Source organism: Peromyscus californicus, unplaced genomic scaffold (assembly GCF_007827085.1).
Source record: "Peromyscus californicus insignis strain IS unplaced genomic scaffold, ASM782708v3 Scaffold_22__1_contigs__length_63687245, whole genome shotgun sequence".
NCBI lineage: Eukaryota > Metazoa > Chordata > Mammalia > Rodentia > Cricetidae > Peromyscus > Peromyscus californicus.
The window spans coordinates 58,436,983-58,457,419 of NW_026294525.1; the positions used below are offsets into that span (position 1 = coordinate 58,436,983).

General features: G+C 43.7%; 1 protein-coding gene across 1 annotated transcript in view; it reads left to right on the forward strand.

The window, feature by feature from the left end:
- Positions 1–20,437, forward strand: part of Lama4 (laminin subunit alpha 4) — a 147,448-nt gene that overhangs the window by 77,093 nt on the left and 49,918 nt on the right. The window contains exons 11-15 of the mRNA XM_052751417.1: positions 1,789–1,982; positions 7,830–7,946; positions 13,735–13,883; positions 17,234–17,375; positions 18,852–18,948. Coding sequence (XP_052607377.1) covers positions 1,789–1,982; positions 7,830–7,946; positions 13,735–13,883; positions 17,234–17,375; positions 18,852–18,948 — 699 coding nt within the window. The remainder of the gene's footprint in view (positions 1–1,788; positions 1,983–7,829; positions 7,947–13,734; positions 13,884–17,233; positions 17,376–18,851; positions 18,949–20,437) is intronic.

Below are 20,437 nucleotides of genomic sequence, written 5' to 3' on the forward strand. Positions count from 1 at the left end.
TCCAATAGAAACTTGACATACCCTTAATAATAAGTGTAAACACTAAATCACACAAAGTAGTATTATTGGACCTCTGACTTGGTAACTATATAATTCATCAGTTATTGTGTACCAATATATCCCAAGTGTATTCATTTTAAAACATAACTATTTGTTTTGATCCTAATTTCATAGGGTGGTTATTCAGGCTAAATTCAACCTGCATGCTTAGCTCTGTTCTATGTGGCATAGGTGAAATTCACTCATATATCTAGGACTAGCTAGGCAAGTTAGACCTCTCCACCCATGTAGAGTCTTTGTCTCGTGGAGACTAGCCCAAGCTTGTTCCCATGGCAGGGGAGCCTTCTGAGAGAGAAAGAAAAGAAAGTTCAAGGACTTGTCAAGCCTAGGCTTGGAACTCAGTCATATCATATCTGTTCAATTGGGTAAGGCCCTAGCCTGGATTCAAAGGGGAGGATTAGTTATTTCTCATCATTCTTGATGAGAAAGATTGCAAAGGATCTATACATTCAACAAAGAAAATTATAGATTTTCAGATCTGATTTCAGCTTTTGCTGATACTTCATAATACTTTCGTCAGTACTTCAGAATTGTAGTTAATACATCCATCCCTAGATCTTATCTTAATACATTAATAAAGATTGATTAGTAAATTAATGAAAATATAGATTACAAAGTTATTAGTTTGATTTTATATAGTAGCTATTTTTTATTTTTATTATAGTCACTTTTAAATTTCATATATTTTATTTTACACACCCAAAAATCCATTTCAAGAGGGGGCCCAGGGGTCTCACTAGATTGCAGGGGAGTCAATGAGACCGCAAAGGCTAAAAGGCACAAGTCATCACCCCACGGGTGTCGTCTAACAACCTCTGCTGACGGTTACTGTGAACACCAGAGGAGGTCACTGGCGTAAAGGTTTATTATGGCGACAAATGAACAGCATGGAGGAGACTGACAGGAGCATCCCAGGCCACCCAGGCCAGCCAGAACTCCATCCCAATATTGCCGCCAGTTGTCCCCAAGCTCCTTGACTATTTTGAAAATTAACCAGGCTGCCCCATGGAAAGGAGACCAACTACTTCTCTCTCTTTGTCTCTTGAAATAAATATTAATTAATTAATTAATTAATTAATTAAATGACAAATGCATTTCAAGCACTTTCTTACTGAGCCAGGAACTGTATCTTCTTCTCATACTGACGAAAGAAAAGAGAAGCCTCAAAATGACAGACTGGCCTTCCCCAGGGGTGGGGGGGGGGCATAACATTTATGGCATCTAATCAACAAATGTGCTATGAGCCAAGAGTAAAGCATGCATATGAAGAGACCTTAAGGATACCATGTCATCGCTCTTTCATCTTTATCCCACCCCAAATCTCAACCTGAGTTTGGCCTAAGGAGCGAACTGGAAGCTGCAGGAAAATGTGGTAAAAGTGAGTGGTTATAAACAACATAGCTGTTTGCTCTACCACGAACTAGAAAACGGCGTTTATTTTTCGTCATATAGCCAGTTTCCCTTTATAAAGTAAAACTATGGATAATCTGGGTAATAAGTAGAAAAGCACAGCAGCCTAGTTTCTGCACAAATCAAGCCCTTCCTTCACTGGACACGTCAGAAGCCCCTAAATCCAACAGAAAAGCATCTCGTATCAAACGTAAAGGGTGAGACTAGTTGTGTGAGCCTGTCTCCAGTCTTGATCACTGAAGAAGGCAGGCCTGAATTTTGTTCTAGTTGCTAAATGCAGGAGAAGCCCAGTCTCACCATGTCTCCGTTCCTCCTCAGTACTGGACCAGGCTGAGAAGTGGCAGCTGTTACACAATGACACCCGGTCTCTGTTCCCTGTGGTGTTGGAGCAGCTGGACGACTACAATGCTAAGCTGGCAGACATCCAGGAGTCACTCACCCAGGCCCTCGACCATGTCAGGGATGCAGAAGACATGAACAGAGCCATCGCCTCCAAGCAGCGGGACCACGAGGTACAGTGGGCAGCAACTGAAAATGCATGTCAGGCACAGACAGTCTGATCTTACGCCAGGAAAAAGCAGTTGACATTTAAAAAAAAAAATTAAATATTGATATACCTAAGTTCTCATGTTTTAAATATGGCTGCTTTTTTGCTGTGGTAAGTTACCACTATATCTGTGCCTAAAATTAAGTTGAACGGTGATAAATGTTTAGTCCTTGCTTGAGTAAGAGTGAGGTTGTAGCATTACTTACCACCCCCACATGTGGCTGTACTGCTTTCTCAAGAGGGGAAAGGATTATTCGTTAAACATCTGACTGCCCAGAACAATGTATTTTGGATATGTACAGGTTTTAGAAAGGTATAGTTTTGGGAAAGACACCATAAGGAAATTCCACAGGCCCGCTGGCAGCAGCTGTAGAGGAAGAGAGTTGGACTCAAGCTAAAATCGTACAAACACAAAAAGGTGAGGGAATTCCAAGCATCACCATAGCTTGCCCTGCCAGTCCGTCTCTGATGCCCACACCCGCAGGGCTGGGAAGTGCTGGCCGTACGTCCACTCTAAGCCACACTCCCAGTCACCATCAGTGAAGATTCGTCCTCCAAAGGGATGGCACAAGTAAACCTGGACGTGTTTCTAAAACCTAAGCTAAAAAAACCGATGCAGACAAAGAGAAACAACCAGGACCACATTTCATCAGTTCAGTAACGTATTTTATTATCAGTAAAAGCAACTTAATGGTGCACTGATGTGATTTTCAGTCATCATTTCCCCCCAGTAGGTTGTTGTAAAAATTCCTAAGTAAAAATGAATCACACTCACCACTGTTTTCTCTTAGGAGCAAACTCTATTCAACAGTTTTCTTGTTGTTTTATTTTGGTTTTTTAGAATAGTAATGGTCAAGTTGGCATTCTTTGTTGAGTGAATGTATGCTAATGATGTGCAATAAACATGTCAGTATAGCACCAAGTATTGTTTGAAGATAGTCAATGGGTTTTATAACTCATTCAATGGGTTATAAAATATCTGGAGGTTTATGATAATCATTTTCAAAAGAAAACTGAATAAAAGGATATTTAGATTCTTGTCTTACATGAGTGCTTGGAATTGTCCTTTCTTGGATATAGAGCAGTATTATCACATAGGTTATAGGTATACACTTAAATCCACAGACAAAAGTACCACTTACTACTTATAATATGTCTACAATACATCTTCCATAAACTTGGGCAAAATTTAAAAAAAAAATCATAGCAGCACATAATTGGAAAGTCCTAAAATACTTTCATCAAATCGAGAAATTTTTACTGCTGTGTTAATTTGTGCCAGGAATTATGACGGGTGGTTTAGGGTTCAAAGATGAAGAACACATGATTCCATGACAGCATGAAGCTTCTAGTTTAGAGGGTCTGTTGATCCATTCACAGATGACCATGATAGAGAAACACAGCTATGGACCTGGCAGTCTGGAACTGGACTGGATGGTCAGCCTCTGCAGGAAGAAGTAAAGAATGACTAAGGTGGCCAGGTAAAGAAAAAAACAGAGGCTGCCTTCTGGGTAGACAGGGACTGCCTGAACTGAATGCCTGCACCAAGGAACAACACCAGGCAAGGCTTAGGAAGCTGCTGGGGCAGGTCAAAAAGGGTCCGTATGCCACGTGAAGAACATAGGCTCCTGTGGGATGGAGATTTTCCAATGCTGTTAACCGTGACTCACACTAACAAATGTGTAATAGATTGCAAGCTAGCACACATAAAGCAAAAATGTGATGAAACTGACGCAAGACAGGAGTATCACTGCGACTCATCTAATGGTGGTAGGGGCTTATTAATGGAGCCCCCCAGAATGTTCAGTACGGAAAGTCTTGAAAAGGAAAGGTTATCAACCTAGACCATCCCCCTGCCAGATGAGAACAAATAACAGCATTTAGGAGAACCAAACGTAGAACTGTCCCCTTAGCCATAGAAGTAAGGTTTCATCACAGAGAAAAAAGGCTTAGATCCACATTACTGTATTAGCAAACCACACTGGGTTCTCTTTTCCAGTTGTGAGCTGTGGATCCAGCAGGTGCTTCATCTTCTGCATAGACCCTTAGTAGAGAACACATTCAAGTATATTGTGAGCCAACATGCTCCATTCTCCACTGACTTTAGTTTTAGGGCTCTGTAATCTCCGTAGCCAAGAAGAGCAACACACAGCAGACTGGAAACCAGTGTCTATACACAGGCACGACCAGCTGCTTTGCTAGAATTTGGTAAATACCAATGTGTGCATCAGGACTTTGTCATAAGCAGTAAATGAACAGTGTTGCCTATGTGAAGTGACTTCAGTTCTAAAAGTAAATACATGCCAATCTAACTCTTAATGAAACATTTCTTATGCACATTTTTTTTTTAAAGCTCGTGGATATGGATACCAGGAATTTGGCATTTCGGTGATTTCAGACAGATGGTAGGCTTCATTTAGCTTGGTTAAACAAATCCTTCTACTAAGTACAAATGAACAGCGTGAGCAAGATTTTAGAAAGAGAACAGCATAGCACACAGCATTTCAAGCCTCTGTCCATCCTGCTTCCTCCTCTTTCTAATTAGGCAGTTAGCACTAGCCAAGCCTCCATCCCTGCTGCCCTGGTCCCCTCTCCAGTGATTTACACCCCATCTCACTGCTTCTGCCCTGGAACGCATGTGCGGGCTCTATACTTGCCTTTAGCTGAGTCCACAGAACATCTTTCACATGGGTGTCTGTCTGTGACAATAACCATGGGAACTTGCCATGCTACTGCCTTCTAAAAATAGCCCCTTCCCCACTAATTTTCCCTAACCATTGAGGCAACTTTTTCCCCTTCTAAGTCCCAAGTCTCTAACACCCCCATTTCTCCTGGATGTCAGTTGTTCACTGCTCATCTACCGCCCGCCTAGGCTGCTGGCCTCTGTCTCCCTCAGGTTACAACTAGACCCATTTCAAGACGTGGCTGATTAATCTTCTCGGAAAGGCTTCAATGAAGTCAGGTATGGCCACACATACCTGGAGAGGCCGAGGCAAGTTCCAGACCAACCTGAACTACATAGTGAGACCTTCTCTCAAAGAAAAGGGCTGGTGGTGTGGCTCAGTGGGTAGGGTACTTGCCACCAAACCTGGCTACCAGTGTTGGATCAGCTACTAGGACCCACATGGTAGAAGAAGAGATCCAATTACTGTAAGGTGTTCTCTAACCTCTGACCTACAGAGAAAGAGATGGAAGATAGAGAGGGGGGTGAGGGAGGGAGGGAAAAAGAAATAAATAAACGTAATAACACAATTTTAACCCAAAAAATATTTTCAGAACGTTCAGTGGTGTCCTAGTAAAGAAGGCAAATTGTCCAGCTGTACAGTTTCGATGGTGTTTCTTGACACCCCATACAGAAGCTGTCTCTCAGATGTGGAGACCACGTAGTTTTCCTCCTGTTTCCTGTGCTCTGTGGTTTTGCCCATCTCCCTTGTCTATTTCTGTCTCGTCTTTAATCTGGGCGAAGTGACTCACTTCGTACGTATGTAGCATGTCTCCTCCACTTACTAAAGTTCTTACATCCTTTCTGTCTTCCATCTACCGAGAATTCTGTGAAAACTAGGGAAACCACCCACACCCTCACGCTGCTCCCATGTACAGACACACGTGCATGCACACACAGATGCAGCCCCGCCATGAAAAACATGTTCAGTTATTTATACATATCAGGTTGGCAGACAGATTCAGGCACTCCTTCTAAAGCCTTCTAAAAGTTAAGAAAAATCCTTCTAAAGTTAAAAAAAAAGAAAAAGAAAAAGAAAAATGACCATCAGGAGAAGCCCTCCCTCTTCTGCTCTGACAGAGCCCTAAGTTGTAACTATGGAATCATCTTTAATACTTTTAGCATATATTCTATGTTCCAGTTTCAAAGGCATCATTAATGACTGAATGTGTAGCTGTGTGTCCTCTGCGTGTGTGTGTGTGTGTGTGTGTGTGTGTGTGTGTGTGTGTACCTTTGTCTATCCCCCCATAAGCATCCAAAGGGCAGCGCTCTTGCTTTGCAGGAATTGTATCTTCCCAGAACCTAACACATGCCTTGCATGCCTCTGCTTTATTTGTCAGCAAATGGATAAACAAGGACATGGGGCCAAGGCAGTGAAGCATGCCTTTAATACTAGTGCTCAGGAAGTAGAGGCAGGCAGATCTCCAAGTTCAAAGCCAGCCTGGTCAAAGAGCCAGTTAGGACAGCCAGGGCTACACAGAGAAACCCTGTCTTGAAAAAACAAGAACAACCAAGGACATAGACCATCCCCACCCACCATGCAATTCAGATACCATTTGTGTATACCGATTTCTCTTGATTATAAATACTGCTTCCAATATAAACCAGACCCTCAAATTACTAGACACTACTATTGACATTCTTTTTCCTACTTTTGCATGCTTCAATGTTATGAAATTTTAATTTCTTCCAACACAATTTAAAACCTAGTGTTTCAGTTATATAGTAGTTGTAGTCTTTCCTATAACAAATTGGTTTGAAAGGATGTAACGTTATTGGAATATTTGATTCTGTTTTGGGGTCCCCATAGGGCCCCTTTGACCTACAACTCAATTAAATGTAACAAATTCCTAATACTAGAAGCTTCATTTTGTGACAAGAGGTGCCCTGTGTGGCTCTAGCTTCCCCATTATTTGGCAATTTCATTTAGATCACCTTCGTGTGTGTGTGTGTGTGTGTGTGTGTGTGTGTGTGTGTGTGTGTGATCTTCTACTATATTAGGTTTCCATGCTACCCCCTCATATTGCTCTTACTTTCAGCTCTTCCCATATCCCCTCCCTCATCCCCCTCATCCCCCTCATCCCTCCCTGTCCCACTTGATCCTCCCACTCCAGTCAGTCTCCATCTATTTTTATTACTCTGTAGTACAATTGGAGGTCAGGGATGTTGATACTTCATCAGTTCTTTTATTATTCAGGATTGTTTTAGCTAGCCTCAGGTGTGTGTGTGTGTGTGTGTGTGTGTGTGTGTGTGTGTGTGTGTGTATCTGTGTGTGTGTGTTTCCATATGAAGCTGAAAATCTGTGAAGAATTGTGTTGGAATTTGATGGGAATTGTATTGAATCTGTAAGTTGCTTTTGGTAGGATGGTTGTTTTTGCATTATTAATCTTACCGATCCGTGAGCATAGGAGATCCTTCTATCTTCTGATATCTTCTTCAGTTTCTTAAAGTATTTTTTTGTCATACAAGTCTTTCACTTTTGGTTGGAGTTACCCCAAGATATTTTGTATTATTTGAGGTTATTGTGAAAGGTGTTGTTTTCCTGATTTCACTCTCAGTCCAATTGTCGTTTGTATATAGGAGGGCTACTGATTTGTGTGCGTTAAATTTTTTATCCATCTACTTCACTCAAAGTGCTTATCAGCTGTAGGAATTTCCCAGTGGAATTTTTAGGGTCACTTATGTATACTATCAGACCATCTGCAAATAAAGACACTTAGACTTCTTCCTTTCCAATTTGTATCCCTTGGTCTCCTTCATTTGTCTTACTGCTCTAGCTAAGACTTCAAGTACCAGGTTGAACATGAATGGAGAGATTGGACAACCTTATCTTGTTCCTGGTCTCAATGGAATTACTTTGAGTTTCCATTTAAGCTGACATTGGCTACTGACTTTCTGTAAACTGTCTTTATTTTGTTGAGATATGCCCCTTGTATCCCTAATTTCTCCCAGGACTTTTATCATGAGTGGGTATTAGATTTGTCAAAGGCCTTTTCTATATCCAGTGATAGGACCGTGTAGTTTTTGTCCTGCACTTGGTTTATATGGTGTACAATCACATCTTCCCTCTTTTGTTTTTCCTTCCCTCAGAAACAGCATGAGAGAGTGAAGGGGCAGATGGAAGTTGTGAGCACCTCTCTGAGCACGTCTGCAGACTCTCTGATGATACCTCGGCTGACTCTTGAGGAACTTGATGAGATAATAAAGGTAAGGACATACCTGGATTGCTCAGACTTGCCTTTATAGCACCTTTGAACAGCAGCTCAGTGTGAGAGTAATCCAACTCAATTCGAGTTAGTAGGATTGTAAAATAATATCAGGTAATGGGCATCTCTAGTTTCTTGTCTTACATGGTAGCTACTAACACACACACAGCTACTGAAATTTCAATTTCATAAAATTAGAAATTCCACTCCATTTGAATCAGCTGCATTTCACATCCTCAGGAGCAACATGTGGCTATCAGCTTTGATGGCATAGACACGATCACAGTAAAATCTATTAAAAGTGCCGATGTAGTTCCATCCCATTCACTCTACCTAGGGAGATATTTAACAAGCCAAATCATCCAATCAGTAAATAAATTAATGAACTGAATAGACAGTCCTCAAAACAAGAAATGCACATAGCCAATAAATATTTGGAAAAGAATGTTCAACATTTTTAACTATCAGGGAATGCAAGATAAAGCCGCTTTGAGAATCCGTCTCATGCCAATCAAAATGGCTATCGTCAAGAAAACAAATGGTGGCCAGATGTAAGGAGACATGAACCTTTATTCACTGACAACTGGGAATGTAGCCTTGGGCAGCCACTGTGGAGTAGAACTACCATATGGCCCAGCTGGACCACTCTTTGGTATATAAATGAAGGACTAAGTCAACATAGCATAGAGATCCTTGGACATCCCGAATTATTCATAGTAGATTAGAAATGAAACAAACCTAGATGTCCATCAATAGATGAGTAGGTAAAGAAATAAAAGAAAATGAGGTCATGATGTTTGCAAGAGAATGGCTCAGAAAGACAAATGCCAGATGTTTTCTCTTATCTGCGGAAACTAGATTTAAAATTGGATGTATGTGTGTGGTTATCTACATGTGTATATGGGTCATGAAACTAGAAAGGGGATTAAGAGAGGAGAGGAAGAGGTCTTACAGGAAGGCGGAAGTGAAAACTGTGGTGGGATATATGTAATAAGAAAGGAGAGTGGAAGACTGTCTGGGGGAAGGAAGGGAGCCAGCCAGAGACAGGCAGGGTCACAAAGGAGGGCAGTGGGGATGACCATAGAAAAAGAACCAAATCTAATAGCAATGTGCATGAAAATGCCATAGCTGAGCCAGTTACTTTGTATGCCAACCTAAATCCCCTCTCCCCTCTCCCCCTCCCCTCTCCCCTCTCCCCTCTCCCCCTCTCCCCTCTCCCCAGCATTCGAAAACCTATAAAAAGGCATGCTTTTCAAAATAGAAAGTTTCCAGGGAAATGCAGTGAACGAAGCTACCTTGAAATAAACGACTGCACCTGTTTTTGTTACCTTTGAAGGACTAAAGCAGTCTGGTCCCCACATCATTCCTCTTCAGCTATTCAAGTCCCTAAGTCCCTGCCTTCTCCAGCCTAGCTCCCCTCACTACTCCTAGTGATGTCAAAATCCTTGAGGATGAGCCCACCAAAAATCTTCTCTCCAATCTTGTCCTCAGCCCACCTCTATTGTCCCTTTAGGGCCACACCCACGTCTTGCCATCCATGATCGTATCTTCTCCTGAGTCCGTCTCAAGCCCTCCCTTGCTAAGCACTGTCTCTTCGTTTAGAGCAGCCAGGCCAGGTGTTCTCCAACCACATCAGCCCCTCCTCCCTCAGGGATCCTGAACCTCTACCTCCTGTCTTTTCTTCTTAACCCGCTGAAACTGTCAGTCTAATTATTCCTGGAAAAGACCGTGAACTCCCAAGTGCACCTGTTCCTGTTTATCCACATACAGATTCTAACCAAGTCCCCAGTAACACAGCTGCACTCAAGCAGCCAAATGTGACTTGTCAGAAACCTGTCTGTAAAAGGGAGGTTGCCTGTTGTTCAAGATATAACACAAATATTAAAAGGTCTTACTAATAAAAAAAAAAAAACAGAGCCAGATATTGGGGTGAAAGCTGAAAGATCAGAGAAACAGAACAAGCCAGCCACAAGTTCTTACCTCTACAAAATCCTCAGTCTCAAGACAGTGAGTTCCTGTTTGCTCACACCTTACATACCTTTTTCTGCCCTGTCATCTTACTTCCTGGGATTAAAGGTATGTGTGCTTCCCAAGCAAAGGCATGAGGTCTCAAGTGTTGGGATTAAACATGTGTGCCACCATGCCTGGCTCTGTTCCCAGTGTGGCCTTGAACTCACAGAGATCCAGATGGAGTGATAGGATTAAGGGTGTGTGTCATCACTGTCTGGCCTCTATGTCTAATCTAGTGGCTGGCTCTGTCCTCTGATCCCCAGATAAGTTTTATTGGGATGAACAATACATCACCACAGTTGCCCTCCTCGGAGTCGGTACAGGACAATCCCAGACACTAAATTCTCAGCACAACGGAGATTTATTACTCCTGGAAGGGAAGGAGGGAGGGAGGGAGGGAGGGAGGGAGGGAGGGTTGCAAGGGCAGACAGCAAGTAGCAGCAGCAGCAGCAAGCTCCAAGCTCTAAGCATTTTTATTGCAAGAGTGGGTTTTTAAGGAGAAAAACGGGGAGCCTGTGCTAGGGTGAGCTGGCAAGTCCTGATTGGACACTATCAGCCAAATAACGGGTTTTGACTCTTGGACTTTGATATTTTGTCTCAGGAATGAGTCAGTGGCACGGACCGTGGGAGTTAGCTTTAGGAATGTAATGTACGGTGTTCGGCAAGGGAGAGAAGGGTAAAAGGGAAACCCTGTTGCTCTGTGTTTGCCATGCTCGGGCCTGCGAGAGCCCTTCACGGCCTCCCTGCCGTCAGCTCAGGCTGGTGGCTTTGATTGCTATACCACTGGAAAACTGAGAACAACCGGAACTCCCCTCACCTCTCCTCCTTCAGTCCGCCAGCCCACCTGCTTCTGGGTCTACACTCCTCCCTCACTCCTCCTGCACCTGCTCCTCCTGCTCCCCAGTCCTGTCCTCCCTGAAAACATGGTTGCAGGGCTTTTTTTTTTTCTCTCTCTCCAGTCTCCTTATCACCCAGGTCTTAAGCTTTGTTGAATCCTTACTTACTCTAGTATCTCCTGTCATTTAAACACACACACAAAGAAAGAAAACCGCCCTTTGAAAAAGCTGTTGTTCAAAAGCTCGAAGCCCCTCCTAATCTTTGGCCTATCACTCTGTTCAGCATCATAGAAGAAAATGTCTCAAGTCACAGCTGCTGTTTTGCCTCCCAGGCCCGCACTGTCTACTGGCTCCACCCCCTCTGCATGGGATCCCAGGACTCTCCTCTGAGGCAGCTCTCTGCATCCTCTGTGTGGCAAATACATTAGTGCAGACCACATGCAGCTACTGACCTTTCCTTTCTTTGTGGTTGTTGAACAACCCTCCCCCCAAAGTGAGAAATATATTCTTAGCTCAGGGCTGGGTAAGAAAGATTTGGAGCTGGACCTGGATCTGAGCTGTGCTGGTCTCTGCTCTGGAGAACGCGTGGCTTAGCATTCAGTGTGGAGCCTTCTTTTGTACCCTAGTCTCTCCTAGTCGTTGGCTCTGAGGGCTTTAAAGAATAGTTACACAGATGATTCCACAGTTTACAGCGCTGTGTCTGAACCCCCTGTCCAAACCTTTGTAGGCAAATGCTTATTGGACATGACAAGTCAGAAGGCAGGGTTCTGTGTTACAAAATCAGAATTCCATCTACCATATAATAAGCACATCAAACCTCACGGATTCTGAGTAAGTGCTGCTCCCCACCCCCCATCTCAGTAAGTGCCCCCCCCCCCACCTGCTCAGGTCCCAAATCCCAAATCACTCGTGAGTGCTCCTTTCTTCCCATGACTTTTTACCAGGATGTGCCGGCCCTCTGTCCGAAATGAACCCTAGCTTCTGGCCACCTTCTCACCTCCGCTGCTAACCACCTGGTGCCCCATGTGAAGTGGCAAAGAGCGCGGGCTGACAGACGAGTTTGCCGCCGCTGTGGCCCTTCTAGACCCATTCCCAACCCGTTAGCAGAAAAACCATTTTAAAACATGATCAAACTCTGTCGTTTCTCCTGTTGACGTCTAGTGACACATAAAATCAGAACCACTTTCCACCATGACCCAGGAAGCACCCCGTGGCCTGGCTCACCCACCTGTCTGACCTGGCGTTAACTTACTGTCTTCCTCACCGGCTACTTAGCAGCTCAGCAAACTCTCACTTTCAAAAGCACCATACGTAGCCCTCCCTCCAGGCCTTTGCACCCACTGTCCCCAGATCTTTAAAAAATGGCGCATTATCTTTGTGACAGTTTAATCCAAGAGGCCCCCGTACCCCTAACCACTCTCCATTCCATTGTCCATGTTGCATTTTATTCAAAATAGCTTTTGCTTTCTAAAATTAGCTTGCCCACTTCTGTGATCATTGCTCACTGTCTGGGCCCCCACCCCCACCCCAACGGCAGCCCTTGAAGGTAACAACTTTGTTGTCTTCTCTCCAAGAGTATGGGGCGTGGACTAGGCACACAGTGGACATTAGTTAAAGGAATAATGAGATAATGAGTGAAGATGAATGCCTGTGACATTTTTCTGTTTATATAATTCAAAACAAAGTGACCAGCCAAATGGCTGAAGGCTTACTATAACCTCTAAGAAATAAATCTTGTGTGTTAGAAACTGTGCTCCAGTCTAGAGAAATAAAACCAAATTCAACTCAGTTCCTGATTCCTAAGAGTTGGTACTGTCATGTGAGAGTCTGTAATATCATGAGTGAATGATCGTGTACGATGATTACAGTGATGTGAGCGTGGATAACAGACCTGTGGGAACACGAGCTCACCCAGGAAGCCAGGAATTGCTACCGAGTGGGAGTAATGTTTGAGTTGAATTCAGGATGAGTAGAACTCCAAGTAGGTCCCGAGAGGAAAGCTATTCCAGACTGGGGAGATAGCGTGGACGGTGGCCACAAAAAAATATATACAGCATTAAGACAACCGGTTAGACAAGGTTGGTCTATAAGATACAGTGGAGAAAAATGATTAAATCAGCGGAGAAAGACAAACCAGACAAGAATGAAGCTACAAGGGAAAAGGCAATGGGCTGATTCTGAGAAGGGGAATGACGTCATCATCACCATTTCTGCATCATGGTGGAGACTGATAAAAAGCCAGAAAGACTCAGCTCATAGGGAAATACTGGCTACTCGGGCAATCCTTGCCAGTCCCTCTCTTCACTATTCCCTGTGAGAAGGAAAGATTTGCTTTATTGATAAATTTAGGAAGAACTGTACAGGCCCTCCTCAACTCCACCCTCTTCTTGGATGGAGGCCTTGGGCAGAAGGACTATTTCCTTGTGTTCTTCTGCATGGAAGCTCTTTGGGCATTAAGGGCCCCTGACGGTCACACTGCCTGACCAGGTAGACTAACTGTACTTCTCGGACTAAGTACCAGTTAACGATGGCTGAGATCTGAAGGCATGCTTTTACCTCAGCTGCGCAAAAATAAGGCAACATGCTTGGTCTTTGTATTTATTTATTTTCCAACCTGTTTAGAAATTGGATGCTGGAAAGTAAGACTTCTTACTGCTGGTAGATTTCCCCCAGAGAGATTTGCTATGAAAGGTGGAGCGCCAACGGGATGTATGGCTACCGGAAGCTGTGTGTTTAGTTTTCTTTTTAGAGGAAATAGAGCATGTCTGAACGATGAGGAAGCAATCCGTCGAGAAGCGGGTGAAGATGCAGGGGTACACAAATCCTCCTTACGGTAATTTAGGCCTGAAATGGACAAGCAGGAAGATGTTCAATTTTGTTGTTATCTGGGGAAACTGTTCTACGTTTCTCTAAGACCCAGTCACTTAATTTGTTTTTCTTTAGAATGCATCTGGAATTTATGCAGAAATAGATGGAGGCAAGAATGAGCTGCAAGGAAAGCTGTCCAACCTAAGTAACCTGAGTCATGATTTAGTCCAAGAAGCTATAGACCATGCAGCCAACCTTCAACAGGAAGCTGATGAGCTGAGCAGGTAACGCCTGAACTTTAGAAATGCAGATATTTACAAGGGCTGAATGAGACATTTGTATTCCGTTTCGTACAGGCTAGGATAAAGCACGTAAGTTGGGGTGGGTCTGCTTGATTGCTGATTTCTTTGTTAATCGTTCCCTCAGAGCCAATCACCATTTTTTGCAATTGTTTCTGGGAGATGTGTTTTGTTTTGTTTAAATCTTTGAGACTAGAAACCTGTGCTCCAGGCAAGGGTGCAAATGAGTCTGTTCCACAATTATTAGTAAATCAAATCCCTTCACAGAGTCTAATTCCACCATCATCACCTGCTTATTTCATAGACAGCATTTACTTTCCGTACCCAAATATCATAAGCCACGCTGGCTGGGAGTCGCCATACAACTGACTTCTGGTAAATACTCAACTTTCTGCAATGCCCAGCAGGAAATATTTGATTTAACTCCCATTAGGAGAAAAATCAATTGACAGTTTCCCTTACAGCACCTAGAAAAGAGTCACACACCCTTTGGACACTCAGTTAATGCTCATTGACATGTACTGAAAGACTGGAATTGGATTCCTGACCCTGAAGTAGGTACATAATGAGATCAGTATAGGAAAGGGGGGGCGGGGGCAAAGAATGGAGGTTAACGTCTATTCCAAACACACGGCATCCTTTTCTCCTCTTCGCCAAAACTTTCCAACATCCTTCTAGACTGAGTGAGGGGGGCTTAAGGAATAAGAGAGGGGAAGGAAGGGAGAGAGAGAGGGAGGGGAAAGGTAAAGGGAAGAGGGGGGGAGGAAGAAAAAGAGAAGAAAGAAGGGGGAGAGGAGATATAACATGAAAGCATGTAATATTGGCAGTGCTGGTGTGTTACAGTTACTCAGTTTGGTGCTTTGTCCTTAGGAAGTGTGCTTTTTAGGCAAGCAATAAAAGGGACTTAGATAAAATGCCAGTTTTGGTGGTTGCATATCAGTTGATTATTAGTTGTGAGCCATCCTCTGGCTCTCTCATCATTCCTTCATCTTTTCAGCAGCCACAACCCACTGTGGCTAAATGTTACTGTCCAGCAGGGGTCCATGGAAGCTACTGTACATTTCACTTGCACCAGAGTCACAAATATGGATCACCCTGACATCATGTTTTTTTTTTTTTTTTTTTTTTGGTTTTTCGAGACAGGGTTTCTCTGTGTAGCTTTGCGCCTTTTCTGGGACTCACTTGGTAGCCCAGGCTGGCCTCGAACTCACAGAGATCCGCCTGGCTCTGCCTCCCGAGTGCTGGGATTAAAGGCGTGCGCCACCACCGCCCGGCGACATCATGTTTTTGACTCAATCTTTTCCCGGACACATTCAAAATTTATAGACCCTTCCCCCTCAAGATGTAAAGACTGAAAATTCCTCAGCATCTGTCTGGTGTTCTCACCTTTTTTCCTTTATCTCTTTTTGCCTGTTAGGGAGCTTATGTTGTGTTGTTTTGTTGCAAAATGTCTTATAACCTAGACTGGCTTCTAACTCTGCACAGCTAAGGATGACCTTGAACTTCTGGTCCTCCTGCCTCTCCCTCCCAAGGGCTGGGGTTGCAGGTGCGTGCTGCCGAGCTGTTTCACACTCGCTGGGAATCAAATCCAGGGCTTTGTGCATTCTAGGTGCTTGATTTGTTTTTGTTTGCTTGGGTTTCTTGGGCAAGAACTTGGGGTCCCACTCTGTAGCCTAGGCTGGCTTGAAACTCTCAGAAATCCTCCTGCCTTTGCCTGGTGGGGGCTGGGATTACAGGCATAATATGCTTTTCCTTGCCTACTTTCTTCATAGTTTATTCTTGGAGCCATTTCTAAAGAGAGGTCCCAGGGAGCATTTGGAAGGGAATCGCCTCCATATAATGTGACTCTTACCATGGCTGATCCTTTTCTCCATCAAAATTAAGCTCTGTGTCATGATCACAAATAATGAAATCAAAATCATTTTATTGTCTTCATTTTTCTTCCTGCTGATTTGAGAAAATTCAAATGCAACATTTTTGTAGATCCCTACTGTGCCCATGGGGGTGGGAGGGGTCAGCCCCCTGCAGAGCAATTGGCTGATGATGGGAAAACAAAGAGAAGTAACTGAGCAAACTGGGCCTGGGCCAGAAGGAGGAGGCTGAGAAAGAGCTGGCCGTGCTCATCAGTTCTGTGAGTGGAAAAGAAGACCTGGGTAGGATCTGCGGTGTCCAGCATTGTCTGCGGGGTAATGAGGAACCAGGTGACACAAGCTGTGAGTGTCCGGGACTGGGAGGAAATGAGGAGCCCTGGAGCTGAGAGTCAGTAAGACACAAAGGATTTAGGATGAGCCATGGAAGTGGGGGTGGAGCTTCTATAATAGAGGATAAAGAAGTATTGGTTAGCCAGGCATGGTGGTGCAGGCCCTTCATCCTAGCACTCAGGAGGCAGAGGCAGGCTGAGTTCAAGGCCATCCTCATCTACATAGTGAGTTCCAGAACAGCCAGGACTATGTAAAGAGACCCTGTCTCAATAAACAAACAAACAAATAATAAGTGAATGAGTGAGTGAATGAATGGAAGGAAGGAAGGGAGGAAGGAAGGGATAAAGGAAGGAAGGAAGGAAGGCAGAAAGTATTGATCAGGAAACTAAATGTCACACATAGTTTCCAAGTCCAGTTCAGAAATGGTATAACAATAATCCTAAAGTTCAAGAAATACACAGGATCATTACACAGTTGATCCTTGCTATGCCCAGTGTGAATCCTTAGAAGATGTGTGGTTATTAGCTGTTGTATGTGAGAGCACCCAGTCCGTAATAGGTTCTTGGTAAACCGTCCAGGAAGCTTACCCGAGCTAGGGAGGGATAAGGCAGAGAACATGGTGTTTCAGGGCAGAGGGGAGGCTAGACTGAGGTGGGGCTGTCTGAGGGACCAGACAGACCTTAGCAAACCAGTGTGTGGCCGGCCTGGCTAGCTCTGCACCCTCTCCAGGGGCTGTGCCTCCTCTATAGAAAGAGAGTAACAGTTGGGTAAGGAGTAGGCAGAGGCACCACACCTCAGGCCTTTGTCCGACCTGCACAGTTTAAATAAACCCTTGCTGGAGGAGGAACAGGGGACTCTTTTTAAATCCCCGTTCCCCTTTTCAACAGTTAATGCCAGGCAGCAGCTGCTGTGGAACCTAAATGGGATGGCACGTTGGGGCGGCACGTAAAAACAAATGCGAACATAACGTACTCCCAGGGGCAGGTTCTTGGGAAAACCTTCCAAGACAGGTGGCTTTGAAAAACCGGGAAGGAGGGCATCTGTGATCACAGAAGTATCCAAATGAAACCCTAAACGTGGCCCCATTTCCTACGGAAGGAAGAAGGAAAAGTGACCAATTCGTTTTATTAACAGAAATTTACGCAGTTCAGACATGAACGGGCTGGTGCAGAAGGCCTTGGATGCATCGAATGTCTATGAAAATATTGCCAACTATGTCAGTGAAGCCAATGAAACGGCAGAATTTGCTCTGAATATCACTGACCGAATTTATGATGTAAGTAGCCCTTGACCTCAGGGTTTGCTGGTATATTGCCTCGTCTCTGGCTTTTCGTCTCTGTTTTTTTATTAACAGATTCCTATCCTCTTTCTTGTTTCTTTATGCAAAAACATCATTACTGTTAGAATTCTGCCCTCACTCCAGCTGCATGACCGCACATGCACAGTTCAGGAGTTAAGCAAAGCGTCTTGCATCTTACGTCATCAGTGTGCCCTGGTGATTATGTGCATGGCGTGGTAATGCAATCTGCGCATGCGTGGTTTAGCTCCATAAGCCCACCTGCACATGTGCATGAGAATCCTTAAAGAGCCCGACACAGACCCCACCCCCTCTCTCTCTGTTCTGTTCTCTCTTCCCCCACCACCCTTCTCTCTCTGCACGTGCTTCTTTCCCAGGCCTGGTTCTCTTGTTCCCCCAACCCCTCTTCCTCCTAATAAAGCTCTGATACTGACACTAGGTTTTGTCGTAACCTTTTCATACGGTAGCCAGCACTGGTAACCAGTGCCGTTCATCATTCTTACAATTATGTCTTGCTCTTATTTGCTACTGCACTTCCTCCTCCCCACTCACTCGTCTATCTTCCTTCCCCTAAATAGTCTCCTTCTGCTTTCCTCCCCGTGTGTGTGTGTGTGTGTGTGTGTGTGTGTGTGTTAGAATATACATACATGATACATTATACATAGCGCAATATGCATTCTATATGTGTTTCATGTATATGCGTGTGTGTATCTCTGTTTTTCTAACATCATCCCTTAACCCTTGACCTTTCCATGAAAAACTAAAATGTGAGAAGGGTCAGGAGCACTTAGAAAAGAGCATTGTGTTCCATAAAGGTTTGGGTTTACAAGTTCGTTGGATGAGTCCAGTTCGCAAAAGAGCATTCCTTTGCAGACGCTGTTTTTTTTAGGCTAGTGTCTTCTAATAGAGAAGATGTCTTAGGACACATTCTTCTTTTTTTTTTTTTTTAAGTATTTCTTTTTTTTTTTTTTTCCTAAAGATTTATTTAATTTGTATAGAGTGTTCTGCCTGCATGCCAGAAGAGGGAGCCAGATTTCATTACAGATGGTTGGGAGCCACCATGTGGTTTCTGGGAATTGAACTCAGGACCTCTGTAAGAACAGCCAGTGCTCTTAACCACTGAACCATCCCTCCAGCTCCCTCTTTTTTTTTTCCCTTCTCAATTCGAAATTATTTATCCAGTGGTTTCTTTATGAGAGTCCTTAGTTCAAGCCTTGGCCAAAGCATTCTCCTAGTTTGCTGAGTTTTCCTGGGGCGAGGGCAGGGGCTCAGTTTGGAAATGCTAAGACACTGTTTGTCTCCTCTGTGTTCCATTCTTGATTCTGAGCTGTGCAAGTGAAGCTGCATGAATCTCGTGTGGCATTTAGCAGATAAATGCTATCATTTAAATCCAAAGACCATGAGAAGTTGGTGTTTCTCCGCTGTTCTTACCCTCTGTGACCACTTGTTTTGTAGGCTGTGAGTGGAATTGACACTCAGATCATTTACCATAAGGACGAAAGTGACAACCTTCTCAATCAAGCCAGAGAGCTGCAAGCAAAGGCAGATTCTAGTAAATATCTCATTTTCTCCTCCTTCTGATTCATAGCCACCTTTTATAAATGTAGATGAAATTCTAAAACCGAGGCTTAAGGAGTAAATAATATTCCACTAAATAATGTATCAGCACTTTAGAATCCAGTCACAAAACAGCAGACTTGGTATTTCAACATATGGGGGAAATTCATACTAATCAAATGGGCTGGCTGATAGAAACATCAGAATACTGATATTCAAGGAGATAAAACCATAAAATATACTAAACACTAAAACTATGTTACCCATCCAGAAGAACCTTCACATTTTTACAGTGAAGGGGGAGGCATCACCCCTGTGAGAGTTGACCGGGATTACTTGATACATCATCCCCGTGACAGTCGATTGGCATGATGGGATACCACAAGCCATCAGGTTGGTCAGCTCGACTACAGCTTGTTTGCCGCAGTGGATGGCTGTGGACAGCCCTAATAGACACATAGAAGGAAGCTTTCCCCACCACTCTAAAAGCGAGCACACTGGGAATGGGACAGAGAAGGACACAGTGAAAAGCCTCAGTCCATTTAAACCTCGTGAGTCACTCCTACAAACAACTGAATGGACCAAGAATATCATTAAATGGTCCTCATTTCTGAGGTCATGGACTCATTCCTAAGGATATTTGAGCATTGACTAGTGAGTTGGAAAGCCATTATCCAGCTGACTTCTGACTCTTACCTGAAAGCAAGCCAAGTTGGAAACAGGAAACTTCATGAAATTTTATCAAAGCAATTAATCTCAAATCAACCATGCATTATCTTTTTGTCCTCTTATGAAAAAAAATTATGTATAGAAATGAGCACACTTTGATTTTCATATTCTGAATGCTGAATACCTCAAGGCCACTGCTATTTTATGCTTTGTAGGTAGAAAAAGGTAATAAGAACACTATTAGGCCGGGCGGTGGTGGCGCACGCCTTTAGTCCCAGCACTCGGGAGGCAGAGCCAGGTGGATCTCTGTGAGTTCGAGGCCAGCCTGGTCTCCAAAGCGAGTTCCAGGAAAGGCGCAAAGCTACACAGAGAAACCCTGTCTCGAAAAACCAAAAAAAAAAAAAAAAAAAAAAGAACACTATTAATTTTCTGTGTCCTAATTTATCACATAATTCATATTAATGTCTTGTGGAACTAATTCTGAATATGCTTTCTGGAAATTAATGAGAACATTAGCAGTAAAGTATTAGAATTTTGTTTTGTTTTGTTTTGTTTTTTGAGATAGGGTTTATCTGTGTCACAGTCCTGGCTGTCCCCCATAGATGAGGCTGGCCTCGAACTCACAGAGATTTGCCTGCCTCTGCCTCCCAAGTGCTGGGATTAAAGGCGTGCTGCCAAATCTGTGAGCTGCTTTTGTTTCTTGTGTTGGGAAGGCCAGCATATAACAATCCTTATGAGTCAGTCTCTTAAACATTCTATTCTGCGTGGTAGTTGTGCACACATGTTCTCAGCGAATGCTGCCATTACCGAGTCAC